This window comes from Nicotiana sylvestris, chromosome 5 (assembly GCF_000393655.2).
Source record: "Nicotiana sylvestris chromosome 5, ASM39365v2, whole genome shotgun sequence".
Lineage (NCBI taxonomy): Eukaryota > Viridiplantae > Streptophyta > Magnoliopsida > Solanales > Solanaceae > Nicotiana > Nicotiana sylvestris.
The window spans coordinates 181,181,886-181,195,493 of NC_091061.1; the positions used below are offsets into that span (position 1 = coordinate 181,181,886).

Consider the following 13,608-nt stretch of genomic DNA (forward strand, 5'->3'; position numbering starts at 1 on the left):
GATCAAGGAGATCTGGTATATATAAAGCAGATCTAGTATTTTTACACTAACAATTCAAATAATCTTCTATCAATATAATTTGTATACATTGATAATACAAAATTTTGTACAATCTTAGTGTGTATTATAATATCTTGTAGTAGGTGTCTTGTCTTATTTGCTTTTTTCTTGTGGTCCAAAATAAGTGATTTTTTCAGATTTTAAGAATGAATTAATTATTTTTTTCCTGCATTGCCCTTGGAATAATTAATGTTGGAGTATATGTTAGGAGTGTGTATGTGAAGAGATAATAAAGGTTAATTTGATCAAGTTTATTGTTAATTAATGCTAAAAGGTGAATTCTTTAATGTGTGTGAAAACAACTAAAAATCACTTATTTTGAACCGAAGAAAGTAATAAATTAACAGGCAAATACATACACGATCCCTTAAAGTTGACAATATTTTTCATTTTGACACCTAAATTAGGATATTCCTTTATTAGATACTCCAACACCATTAAGGGAAATACAACCTTTTCATCATTTCAAGCCCCCCAAAAAAGTGTAAATTCGTATAATGTGCTTTGTCATTAATTTGTATTTAATAGGCACAATTTTAATGATGTTGGAGTGTCTATGGAAATAAATATTAGTCTAGGTATCAAAATAATAAATTGCAACAATTTAACTAGACACGTATGTATTTGGCCAAATTAAAATGTGTTTCTTTGTTTTCCAGCTTAAACTGGATATTATTTAAAAAAAAAAAAACAGTTTTATATGTCAGGATAGCAGTATTTTTTTATATTACAAAAATAGAATATTAAAGTAATTATATTGCTTTTGTGCGTGGGTGAAGGGTCTCTTTCAAATACATCTTCTCACCACAACTTCAAAAGATATATTTGAAAGTTCATCCAAAATTCAATATTTTAATTTTTGAGGTAAAGGTAATATACAATTCAATATTGGCAAATACAATAAGGAATGAAACTACGAAAGATACAATTTTTTTTTTTTTTTGGTTTCTCACCTAGTGTCTAATATCCGCATTGGAGCCCGACTATATCCGGATTCGCGTCACATAGGGCCTTATTCGGGGGAAGCGCTCCCTACCAAGGATTTTTGTATACCCAGGATTCTTCCAAAGTAAACATCATTTAAGGGACATTATGCTTTCCTCTTTCTAGTTTACTTTTGACATAACACAATACATGAAATGTAAGTGAATTTGTGTTGAGGGCAGTGGCGGAGGCAGGATCTCCACGAAGGGGGTTCAAAAAAAAATTATAGCTAGTGGGAATTGAACTCATGACCTTATATAAATTTTGAACCCCTTGACCACTAAACTACAATTTTGGATTGTGTTATAGGTGTTCAAAAAACTTAATATATAGAAATAAAAAACAGATTTTGCCTTATATATACAATATAATTTTTCGGCGAACACCCTTGCGCCCCCTAAATCCGCCCCTGGTTGAGGGATTATCTCAAAAATGTTAAATTCACAGCCTTTGTAACATCCTTAAAAAATGCACCAATAGCTTCGTACTCCTTAAATGCTCGAACATCAGAATTACACCTTAACAACTGAGGAAAGAACAGCCAGAAACCCGTGATCATAACAAATCCAACGGTCCAGATCGTCCCAATAATCTTTGGCAGCTTAAACCTGTCACTAATCACCTTCTTAACACAAATCTCAATGTTTAAACACATTCCATGTAGCAAAAAGAACCAGGTGATTTCCCAAGTGGGCCTAACCCGGCCCAAATAGTAAAATATCAGCTCGTGCATTAGGCCCGATACAACGAACGTTATCATCACGGCGGGAAGTGGGGCCCACTTCCGGCCCAAAATGTTTGTGGAGAGGGTTAAAGATGGATTGTATACCGTGGGGCGAAGGATAGTAGTGACAATGAGATTCCAACGCCGGCCCCAAAAATCTTGTAGTGAGGTAGATAAATATGGTTCATTGAACTGTGGTTCGAGCTCAAGCCCGAGAAGCCCACGGGCCAAGCCCGAAACAATGGCTAGAATGATTTCTAAGCAAAGGTATATGTGGAAGCAATAAATAACCAAAATGATATAGGGATGTATGTAGTCACTGTAGTCATACACTATAATAATTAAGGCAAAAAGAAGTGCCTTTATGCCATAATTCAGAACTGACTTGGATCTTCCAGAAGACGGAAATGGCTTTTTTTGCAAATGGCCATTTTGATGACTATACTTCCCATTTTGAACACCAATACATTTTTCAGCTGATTTTTGAGATGGGGTTTCATGAAAATGACCATCTTGAAAAGGGTTATTTTCACTTTTAGCAGCTGAGTTGAGAGCTGGTGTTTCTTGAAAATGGCCATTTTTGTCAAAATCCTTTCTTGTTTGTACACTAGAAATTTTTTCAGCTGAATTTGTTGATGGGGTTTCTTGAAAATGCCCATTTTTGTGAAAACCCTTTCTTGTTTGTATACCAGAAATTTTTTCAGCTGACTTTGTTGATGGGGTTTCTTGAAAATGGTCATTTTTGCAAAAATCCTTTCTTGTTTGTACACCAGAAACTTTTTCAGCTGACTTTGTTGATGGGGTTTTACGAAAATGGCCATTTTGATGAAGTTTACCTCTATTAACCCCATTTTGCACATAAAATTCAGTTTTTTCTAGGGATTTTTGCTGAATCTTGATGGGGAGGCAAGCAAGGATTAGAAATTTAGTGATAGAAAGTGAAGAATCAAAAAGTGGACCTTGGTCAAAAGCAAGGAGAAGAAGCTTAAAATTACAAAGCCAAGAAATGAAAAAAGCAGTGTTACCACAGAGATGAACAGAGTTAATTTTGAGAGGGAGATATAGGAAAATACAAATCATAGGGAGAAAAGATAAGAGCCTAAATAAACCTTTTGGAATAATTTTAGTAACTAAATAACAGTAACATAGTGATGCATAAATTGATAACCATACCTTAATAAAAGTTTCAATTTCTCCTTCAATCCAATATTTGATCACATTACTTATATTTCCCTCCATATGACAACTCTGTTCTTTTGTTTATTTACTTTTTTCCCTCCTTTTATTCCTCAAAAGAAGAAGAACAACAAAGGAAGAGAACAAAAGCAGAAGGAGACATAAGATAAAATTTTCTGCTCTAACTTCCTTTAATCAGTCCACAAATTAGAATATATTTAAGTAAGCCAATCGAATTTTGACACGTGTAATTGGAAGTGTTGCGTATTATAATAATTTTCAATGTATGGCAGACTTCTTTGGAATTATTTTTTCCCGACCAACCTATGTTATGTTAACATCAAATTTAACTAGTCAAATTTTGTGGCTTTATGTTTATTGAATCAGAAAGCTAATTGTTACGGTTTCTATATTCAGAAATTTCAAATAATGTCCCCAATATAGAAAATAAAAATATAATATTAAATAAAAGAAAATAACAAAATAAATAATAGATATGTGCTTGCCTTTGGGCCTCAGGTTTAGGGCTGCTTATTGGGGCGGATTGGACGGTTATTTACTATTAACGGTTTGGCTTATCAGTTATCGGCTTTTAAATGTATTAATTCGCTAGCGACCCGATAAGGTATCGGGCGGATTGGTATCGGTTTAGCTCTTATCGGGCGGTTTATCGGCCTAGAAATTCATATATATATCATTTATACATTCACGAGCCTCAGACATTGGCATGCCAATGATTATTTTTGTTAACTTAAAACTTGATTTAAAAGGATATTGCTAACCAGCAAGAATTTCCGACATGGCAAATACTTGTTCATCTCCATAATTTTTGTATCACTATATGTTGGCTTCTGCAAATAAGGTTCAGATGATAGCATGGCTGGTTTGATCTACGGTGAAGATGGGGTTTCCTTTAGTTAACTTTTTCGCTCAAAGATCAAGAATTATGCAAGTTATACGGGACATCAGTGACCATCTTGGGAATCAAACTCTGTAGCTTTCTATTCGTAATATCAGGGATAATAGAGAAGTGCAGGAAGAGAGTTCAATCTCCACACCCACCCCCTTTCGAAAACCCAAAATGGTTGCAATATCAATGTTTTCTATTCTTAACCATAAGACCACTTCACCATTCTCAGAAAAACCATAAGAAATGCTTTAACCCATTAGATTTTCTTCCGTTGAATTTCACTTTCTTTCAAAAGAGTTGCTATTTGAAAAATAAAGCGCTGACCAATAACATGATTGCTTTAAATATGAGAACGCACAATTGATATCAATTTGACGGTATTATGATTTGTGATTACATCATGTTGTTAGTTGCCCGTTTAAACTCCTTGGTTTATATATATATATTCTTAACGGGTTAACGGATTAGCCGTTAAGAAAATTGAATAATTCGCCCCCAAACCGATAAGCCGTTAATAAAAAAAATTTAATCCGTTCCCCGCCCGTTAAGCCGTTACCAGTAAGCTATTAAGCTTCGGTTCGGTTTAGTTTTCGGTTTCGGATCGGTTTCGAACACCCCTACTCAGGTTTGATTTTTACCTAGTTATACTATAATAGAAACCTATTTACTACATTTATTTAGATTCCTTATTAATTACTTTATATACCTATATTTACTAGTTTTATACAAAACCATAAAAAGGAGAAAATGAAACATACCTTAAATATTGGGTATCAATTACACATAATCCCCTACATTTAAGATACTCTTCCTTTTTCCAAGAAAAACTATATCTGTCTTTGTACTTACCCAAAATCATCAACGTAAGAAACCCACTAAACCCCAAAATCATCACATCTCTTTGTACTTACCCATAGTAAGAAACCCATTGATAACCATAATCGTTCTAACCCAAAAATCTCGCTTACTCACTCCTCTTCCATTGTTATCTCCCAAAATTGCAGATTCTTTTCTCTTCCAAAGCTGTTGATATACGATTTCTCTCTTTAATCGTCCAAAATCTCTTTCTTATTTATATAATACAGAAGAAATTCAAAGATTTTCTCTACAATCAAGTTGTGGGTGATCGAGGCCTACTCTGCACTACTATTAAGTAGCGAGAGAGGGTCGAAGAGCTTTTACCCAATTTAGGGTCGGGATCGATTTTCACAAAGAGTTAGTCGGGTTCTATCTAGTTTAGAGTTGCGTATGTGTTCCAAACTACACTTCTATACATTTTTGAGGTTTTTGTTTTACTTCTACTTTTATCAAACTACAATGGTAAATGAAATTAGATTAAACTAAGAGTTAAACTAAAACGGGTTGTTCAAATGGTTTACAAGGCACTAGGGTAGTGACTTTCGCCTAGGTGGTCAATTGACAGATACTTGAGTCTAAGGCATGATTGACATGTTTGGGGAGTATGATATAACCGTTGCACGATTTTACCCACTCTACACCTCTCGGTGGTAAGAGTGATTTTGCCCGAATTGACTTTCTCAAGACTAATTGTGTATGCAAATTTGCACAAACAATCAAGGTTCAAGTCAAGTATTACTCTCTGGAGGTTTAACCCTTTAATTGGGGCTGTCAATCTCTTGAGTACGCCCTAATTCCTTGTTGGACCTATCTAACATCAATTTGGGACTAACAATTGCCCTCAATACAATTGAATCATTAACAACATTTACTCTTCGAAACACCATGGATTAAGTGTGACACAAGAGCATCAAGAGTTGACTCAACATATCAAAGAACTCTTTCTATTACTTTGGTCATTGTGGAACCCAAACTCACAAATCATCAACTCTCCCTAAACAACCCTCATCTTTATAATAGTAGCACTCAGAACGAGGTCAATGGAAGTTTGCTCATCTCTCTCAAGAAAAAGTCACAAGTCCGACTCTAAGTACCATATGCTTGCCCCTTATGTGAGTCACCACTAATGTAAGCTACATTCAACTCAAGATCATATAGAGCTTTTGTGGAGACATGGTGAAGGCTTTTGGTTCAGGGTAGGAAATGTTTGGTCTAAGTAGGTTCCATCTTCCCCTAAGCACTTCTTTTGTTTCATTTGGCACACATTCTCTTGACTGTTGGAGTCATTTCGCTTCTTTCTAAGGGGTTAGAGAGACACACTGTCACTCTTTCTTATACATTTCAAATCTTTTCTACTTTTTTTTAACTTTCCACACCTTTCATTCTTTGTTTTTCTTGAATCCTTTTTTTATTTATTTTTACCTTGAACATTCTTTTTGTCTTTTTTTTTTTTCATTGCCTTTCTTTTTCTTCATTTTTGTGCCTTTTTAGCACTTTGTTGCAATCCTCGCCTCTCCCCCCAAACTTATACTTTTTCCATGTGCTACAGGAAAGATCGGGTGTCAAGAGAGGGTTTTTTTAGAACGGGTATAGGCTTGTATCATGGTTCTTGAAGGAAAAAGGTCTAAGGCTCAAAAGGGTTGACTAAGGATCTTCTCATTGGTAGGTTATGAAAGTGTTCAAGCAATCATTTGGAACAAGGAGAGCCTATAATCATGTCTCAAGTCAAAATTAACTTAGGATTTCGCCTCAACAAACATTCAGGGCAAGTTCTAGACAAATGGATCGGGACTTGGACTTGCTATGCAATTTCTTACCACAAGCTATGAGATCGCTAAAGATATAAAGTCGGGGGCCCACAACAACTTTAGATAAGATTTGAGCACACAATGGTCCCGAAAAACCACTTAATGATTATTGGTCAACACAAGAGTCTCCAAGTCACGACTTTCACCATCCTAAACACAACAATTTATTTTTGACCATAAGATCAAAGGCAAATGTTCTAGGCTCAAGTGAAGCTTTGCTTGAGGCACCCTTAACCACTAACTACTAACTACTAAAAACAAAAAGAAAAATAGACTCAAACCCTTAAGAAGGTTGTCACGCCATCCATCATTAGGAAGAGCCACCCGGTTCACATAGACTCCACTTTTAGAAAGAACCGTGACATTAAAAAATCAAAGGCTTATTGCAAACTTTCAAAACAAGAAGTTACGAACATAAATAAGAAGCTAAGAACGAAAAATTGCGGAAAGTAAAATAAATATATACAAGAGGGAATTTATCGAATATACAATAGATGAGATGAATATGTACAATGTAACATAACTTTATATACAGACCTAAAGTAAAATAAAAGTACGCAAAATGCAACGAAATATTAAAATTATATACAAACCAAAAATGAAAAATAAAGAAAGCCTAAAAACTGTCAAATATTTACAATAATTCAAATCCATAAAAGTAGGGCATACCCTCTCAAATGAAAGCTGACATTGTCCTCAATGCCAACTAAACTAAATAAGAACCAAAAAGAAAAGGGAAAATGATATATAGACTCCCTATGGACCATCTGCCTGCATGGGCTCCTGAGTGGTCCCTGGGTCCTCACTATGCTCGGGAACCTCAGACTGGTTCCCTATGGCCTGCAGCTCTGCTGTTGGGACTTGGGCCTAGACCTGGATAGGCTCCTGAGGTGCATCTTGTGGCTGACTGGAGGAGGCCTCCGGTGGGTCTGCCAACTGAATGACTGCATCGTTCGCTCTGGGAATCATCCTTTTCCTCTTGGGAGGCCTCTAGGACTGCTCGGGCTGGGGATGAGCTGATGGTACTGGGTCCTGTAGCAATAAGTCCAAAGGCAGATGATCTGCCTTCATCCTGTCAACATCAACCCTCAACGCCTTTACGGACTCATTGGAAGCCCGCCTCTTCCTCAACTTCTTGTGCTCCTTAGCAAGCTCCTTGAGAGCCTTGCTGTGTGAATCAACTGCATCTGTGAGCACCTTCTGAGTGTCGAGGATTTTCTTTTGGTTGGCCAGAATCTCCTTGAGGGCATCCTCTATGGATTGTGGGACCTGTGGAGGCAGAGGTGTCGACTGAGCCTCAACTATAGTAGTAAGGATAAACACTTGGATGACGCTGTCTGCATCCAATTGTTGATACTGAGGAAAGCTTGGCTCAGTCGGTGTGCAGTTACTGGATACACTCGGGAAGAGGGTATCTCTGGGTCAGCTGAAGTGGATGGGCCAGGAGGAATGTCTATGGAGGTGGAGGCAGGTTGAGCAGGAGTCACTATCACAACTGGCTCTTCAGACTGGCCAGTTGGAGCAGTAGTTGTTCCCTTGAAGTTCTTGCTCTTTGGGTTGTCACCCCCTACATGCTATACCACGAGAATGGGGCCTTCGCCTTGACCTTTATATCAAACGACCTCTTTTTAACTTTGAGTTCCCGGAAGTACATAGAGAATAAGCTGGGGAAAGGGTAGTGTCTGTCATTCTCACTGCCCACAAGTGTGATTACCCTAGACATGACATTTTCCACATTTATCGGGTACCCCGCCATGATTGAAACCACCAAAACTGACCGGTGTAGAGGGAGGGAGTTGTCATGTGTAGTGGGGTCCAGTCTGCTGCACACAAGTGTTTCCCACCCCCTTGACTCGAAGTTCAAACTTCTTCTCAGAATCTTGACGCCTGCATTCAACTAATCGGGGGTGGTACATGGGATTGATAGATACTGTGCCAACCAGGGACGGACCTCCTCTCCCCTTTCCATCTTCGCCATATATAGGGTCTCATCCTCCTCATCAAAGCTAAGGTAGTCATTTATTGTTTTATCATCAAACAACACCTTCAGATTTTGCACCTTGGTCACTTTTGTGCCCTTTTTTATATGGGCAACATTGGTGTAGAATTCCTTGACCAAGTGCTCGTTGGAATCTACACATTCACCCAAAAAATATTCCCAGTTAATTCTCTCCCTAAACTACCTCCTCACATTGGGGTTGTGAGATAGCAAGTCTCTATCCACAAAACTCCTCTACGGGATCAACTTCCTCACCGGCCACCATTCCCGGAATTTATGATACGCTACCTCATTCACAAATCGGTCTTGCCACGCCTCCAGTTTCCTCGTTCTAGCAACACCCCCCACTTGAGGTTCACCCCCTTCTCCAACTACTTTTTCTCCTCCTACTTCCTCCTCATCTCCTACTGCACCCTCTTCGGATAATGAAGCTGTGGGAGAGGTGGAGTATTCATCTCCATCGCCTTTAGTTGAGCCCTCAGACGACCCAAAAGATACATTTACTGACGCTTGGGCAGTGGGGGAAGTGGGAGGAATGCCTTTTAGTCTATTTCTCTCCGGCCAGTCAGGGATGTACTCTGGGATTGAGTCTGAAGATATCTCCCGAGAGGGCTCGTACTCACTCCCAGACATATCAATGGCCCTATCAGCAACTTTAATCATCTTCCTCATATTTTTAATGTTTTGTTGGGCTTGAACAGTCAATCTTACCATTTTCTGTTTCCCTACCCGGGAGGATTCTCCTCTGCCTGATTGTTTAGAGCCTTTACCTCGTTGTTTCACCATTTTCTGCAAACACAATCCAATAAGCTTGTTAGTATCATTAGAAATAATTAAAAACAGAGTTGCAGAAAGAATTGCAGACAGTTGTAAAAGATATGCAGTACGGACTGCACAAAATGGTGTGCGGCTAGATAGAGATTAGTGCAGACCGCACAAAATAGCAATGCGGTCCGCACAGAGGTGGGGTTCAGACGACCCACTCCTTGTATCCAGGCAGTGCGGTCTGCACAAAATGTAGTGCGGCCGCACAGGGATCAGTGCGATCCGCACTAAATGTATTGCGGCCGCAGTCCCTAAAGTTCAGCTTTCAGGACTTTCAATAATGCAGTCCACACAAAATGTTATTGCGGACCGCAGTGCACAGAATCGAACGCGATCCGCACTGAGTGCCCAGTTGCGGCACTAAATTAGGGTTCAAAATAATTTGATTCAAGCCCAATCTTTCACCTAAGTAGTGTCCCTACATGTTTGACCAGTGTATTTAACTATCTAAGTCTACTTTAATCAAGAAATTAACTACCCTAACCTAACCAATGGAAGAAATTAAAGGAAGAAAGAGTAATAGATAAGTAAAACAAAAAGGAAAAGAAAATAACGAAATTAAAGCAATTAAAAAGAAGTAGAGTTACCAGATGTGAGATTAACAGATGATTAATGAGTCCTAGCAGCTAGTTACGAGTAAAAGATATGATAAATAGTGTTTTTATGAGGTTTGAGAGTCAGAGGATCGAAAAGTTCAAACGTTGGGCCTCAGGTACTATTTATAAAAAAAGTCCCGAGGCCCATCTCGCCTACCCCAATACGGAACGCAAAAAATGGACTGCGGTCTGCATCACACAACACTTTTGAAGATTGATAAGGCAACCTATTGCGGTCCGCACAAAATGTCATGCGGCCGCAGTGGTCCACCACGGACCGCACAAAATGTAGTGCGGCCGCAGTGGCAAACTTCAGAGAGTTAGGCATTTCACCATTCATCAGTGCGGTCTGCACTGAATGTAGTGCGGCCGCATTGACAACTTCAGAGACCTAAACACTTTTTCCACTATGTCCTGCACTGCATCAACGCAACCCTGTAGCATCTCACAACCAGTTAGCTCAAAAATCAATCATATACTACAATGAAAATCAAATAAAAACAAGAAGAAAAACACATGGGTTGCCTCCCAAGAAGCGTCTGATTTAACGTCGCGGCACGATGCAGGTTACCATCACATCATTTGAGATGAAGAAGTGCCACCACGTGGCTGTCATCAATTTTTCCCAAGTAGTGCTTGACCCTATGCCCATTCACTTTGAAAACTTCACCATTTCTGTTCTTTAAATCAAGAGCACCAAATGGGGTCACACACACCACTTCCAAAGGTCTACTCCATTTTGACTTGAGCTTTCCCGGAAACAGATGTAGCCGGGAGTTGAACATGAGAACCAAATCGCCACTTTGAACTCCTTGCTACGAGCATATTTATCATGAAGGTACTTCATTTTATCCCTGTACAAGGACGAACTAGAGTAGGCATGGAATCGGAATTCATCAAGTTCATTAAGCTGCTCTACACGAAGATTGGCTGCGACATCCCATTCAAGATTTAGCTTCCTTAAAGACCACATGGCCTTGTGCTCTAACTCAACCGGTAGATAGGAAGCTTTCCCAAACACCAACCTATACGGAGACATACCAATCAGAGTCTTGTAAGCAGTCCTATAAGCCCATAGAGCGTCATCCAACTTCTTTGACCAATCGGTCCTATTTGTATTGATCGTCTTTGACAATATGCTTTTGATTTCCCTGTTGGAGACTTCAACTTGACCACTTGATTGAGGATGATAGGGAGTAGAAACTTTGTGATTGACACCATACTTTGAAAGCAAAGTGTCAAAAGCTCTATTGCAAAAATGAGACCCCTCATCACTTATGATTGCACGAGGAGTACCAAACCTTGTAAAGATGCTCTTCTTGAGAAATGTAACAACACTCTGGGCCTCATTGTTGGGTAAAGCCACGGCTTCAACCCACTTTGAAACATAGTCCACCGCCACAAGAATGTATGTGTTCCCACACGAGCTAACAAATGGGCCCATAAAGTCAATGCCTCACACATCAAAAATATCAACCTCAAGAATGGTATTGAGAGGCATCTCATCTTTCTTCGAAATTCCACCCGCTCTTTGACATTCATCACACCTCTTCACAAGTTCACTTGCATCTTTGTACAAAGTTCACCAATAAAACCCACAACTAAGAACTTTGGAAGCCGTCCTCGCCCCGCCATGATTGCTACCATAGGGAGAGGAATGACAAGCCTCCAAAATACTCAATTGCTCTTCCTCCGGGACACACCTTCGGATCACACCATCCGTGCAAATCTTGAACAAGTATTGCTCATCCCAGTAGAAATCCAAACTATCCCACTTGATCTTCTTCCTTTGGTTAGAAGAGAGCTCACATGGGATTATACCAGTCACAAGGAAATTAGCAACATCGGCAAACTATGGCATATCATTCATCGACACCGAAAGGAGTTGTTCGTCGGGAAATGAATCATTGATCTCTAGGCCATCACGAGGCCTCCCCTCCTCCTCCAAGCAGGACAAATGGTCCGCAACTTGGTTCTCACTACCTTTCCGGTCCACAATCTCTAAATCAAACTCTTGAAGTAACAAGACCCATCACATCAGTCTAGATTTGGGCAGCTTCCATCACGGCATGGTCGGTATGAATAATAACTTTAGCACCCATAAGATACAACCAGAATTTTTCCTTTGCGAACATAATAGCCAAAAGTTCTTTCTCGGTCACCGTGTAGTTCACTTGAGCATCGTTCATTGTCTTGCTCGCATAATACACCGGATGAAACATTTTGTTCACTCTTTGACCCAAAACCGCCCCACCCGCAACATCGCTCGCATCACACATGAGCTCAAAGGGTAAGCTCCAATTAGGCACGGTAATGATAGGAGTGGTGGTCAACTTATGCTTGAGAAGTTCAAAGGCTTGCATACACTTTTCATCAAAGACGAATTTAGCATCTTTTTCCAACAACTTGCACAAGGGATTCACTACCTTAAAAAAGTCTTTGATATATCTCCAGTAGAACCCCGCATACCCAAGAAAACTTCGAACTTCCTTGACAGATGTAGGGGGAGGGAGCCTTGAAATTACATCGATCTTTGCTTTATCTACCTCAATACCATGCTTCGAAATTTTATGCCCAAGAACTATTCCTTCTTCCGCCATAAAGTGACATTTCTCCCAATTAAAGACAAGATTGGTTTTTTCACAGTGGGCCAAAACTCTATCAAGATTCTTCAAGCACCCATCAAATGAATCCCCTACAACATTAAAGTCGTCCATGAACACCTCCAAAATTTCTTCCACCATATCGGTAAAAATGACCATCATACATCGCTGAAATGTAGCCAGTGCATTACACAACCCAAAAGGCATCCTAGAAAAGGCAAAGGTGCCATATGGACAAGTGAATGTGGTCTTCTCCTGATCTTCCGAAGTAATCAAGATTTGGTTGTGCCCAGAATACCCATCCAAGAAACAGTAGAAGGTACGCCCAGCAAGTCGATCCAACATCTGATCAAGAAAAGGCAAAGGAAAGTGATCCTTGTGGGTCACTTTATTCAACCCGCAGTAGTCCATGCATACCCTCCAACCGGTAACAGTTCTTATAGGAATCAACTCATTTTGTGAATTTGTAACCACGGTCATGCCACCCTTCTTCGGTACACATTGCACCGGTGAAGTCCAAGAGCTATCAGAGATGGGGTACACAACCCCGACATCCAACCACTTGATCACCTCTTTTTTCACAACTTCTTGCATTGCCTCGTTCAGCCTCCTTTGTTTCTCCAAGGATGGCTTTACATCATCTTCCAGAATAATCTTGTGCATACATAATGCAGGGCTTATTCCCCGAATATCAGCTAAAGTCCATCCAATTGCCTTTTTCCGCTTTTGAAGCACTGCCAATGTGGCATCAACCTGCATGTTAGTAAGGCAAGAAGAAAGAATAACTGGCAAAGTAGAATTTGAGCCTAAGAACGCATTTATGAGGTGTGGAGGCAGAGGTTTCAACTCCAACATCGGAGGCTCCTCAATTAAAGGTTTTGTTGGTGGAGTCTTTCTATTCTTGAGGTCCAAAGATAATTTCCTAGGCTCATAAGAGCAAGATCCCATTCCATGTAAAACATTCACGCACTCCACTCGGTTTGCATCCTCATTAACATCAAGATTAAATAATACGGCCTCCAATGGGTCCTCCACACTGATCATTGCACTAGTGTCATCAATTAT

General features: G+C 39.5%; 1 protein-coding gene across 1 annotated transcript; it reads right to left on the minus strand.

Moving 5' to 3' along the window:
* Positions 1-1,277: 1,277 nt before the first annotated feature.
* Positions 1,278-3,111, minus strand: LOC104217809 (acyl-CoA--sterol O-acyltransferase 1-like). Its single transcript, XM_009768141.1, has one exon. The coding sequence runs from the start codon at positions 3,005-3,007 to the stop codon at positions 1,466-1,468; it is 1,542 nt and encodes a 513-aa protein (XP_009766443.1). The 5' UTR covers positions 3,008-3,111; the 3' UTR covers positions 1,278-1,465.
* Positions 3,112-13,608: the final 10,497 nt, after the last annotated feature.

Bases quoted from the DNA above. Each gene is read 5' to 3' on its own strand.
- LOC104217809 (XM_009768141.1), bottom strand. From the start codon at position 3,007: ATGGAGGGAAATATAAGTAATGTGATCAAATATTGGATTGAAGGAGAA.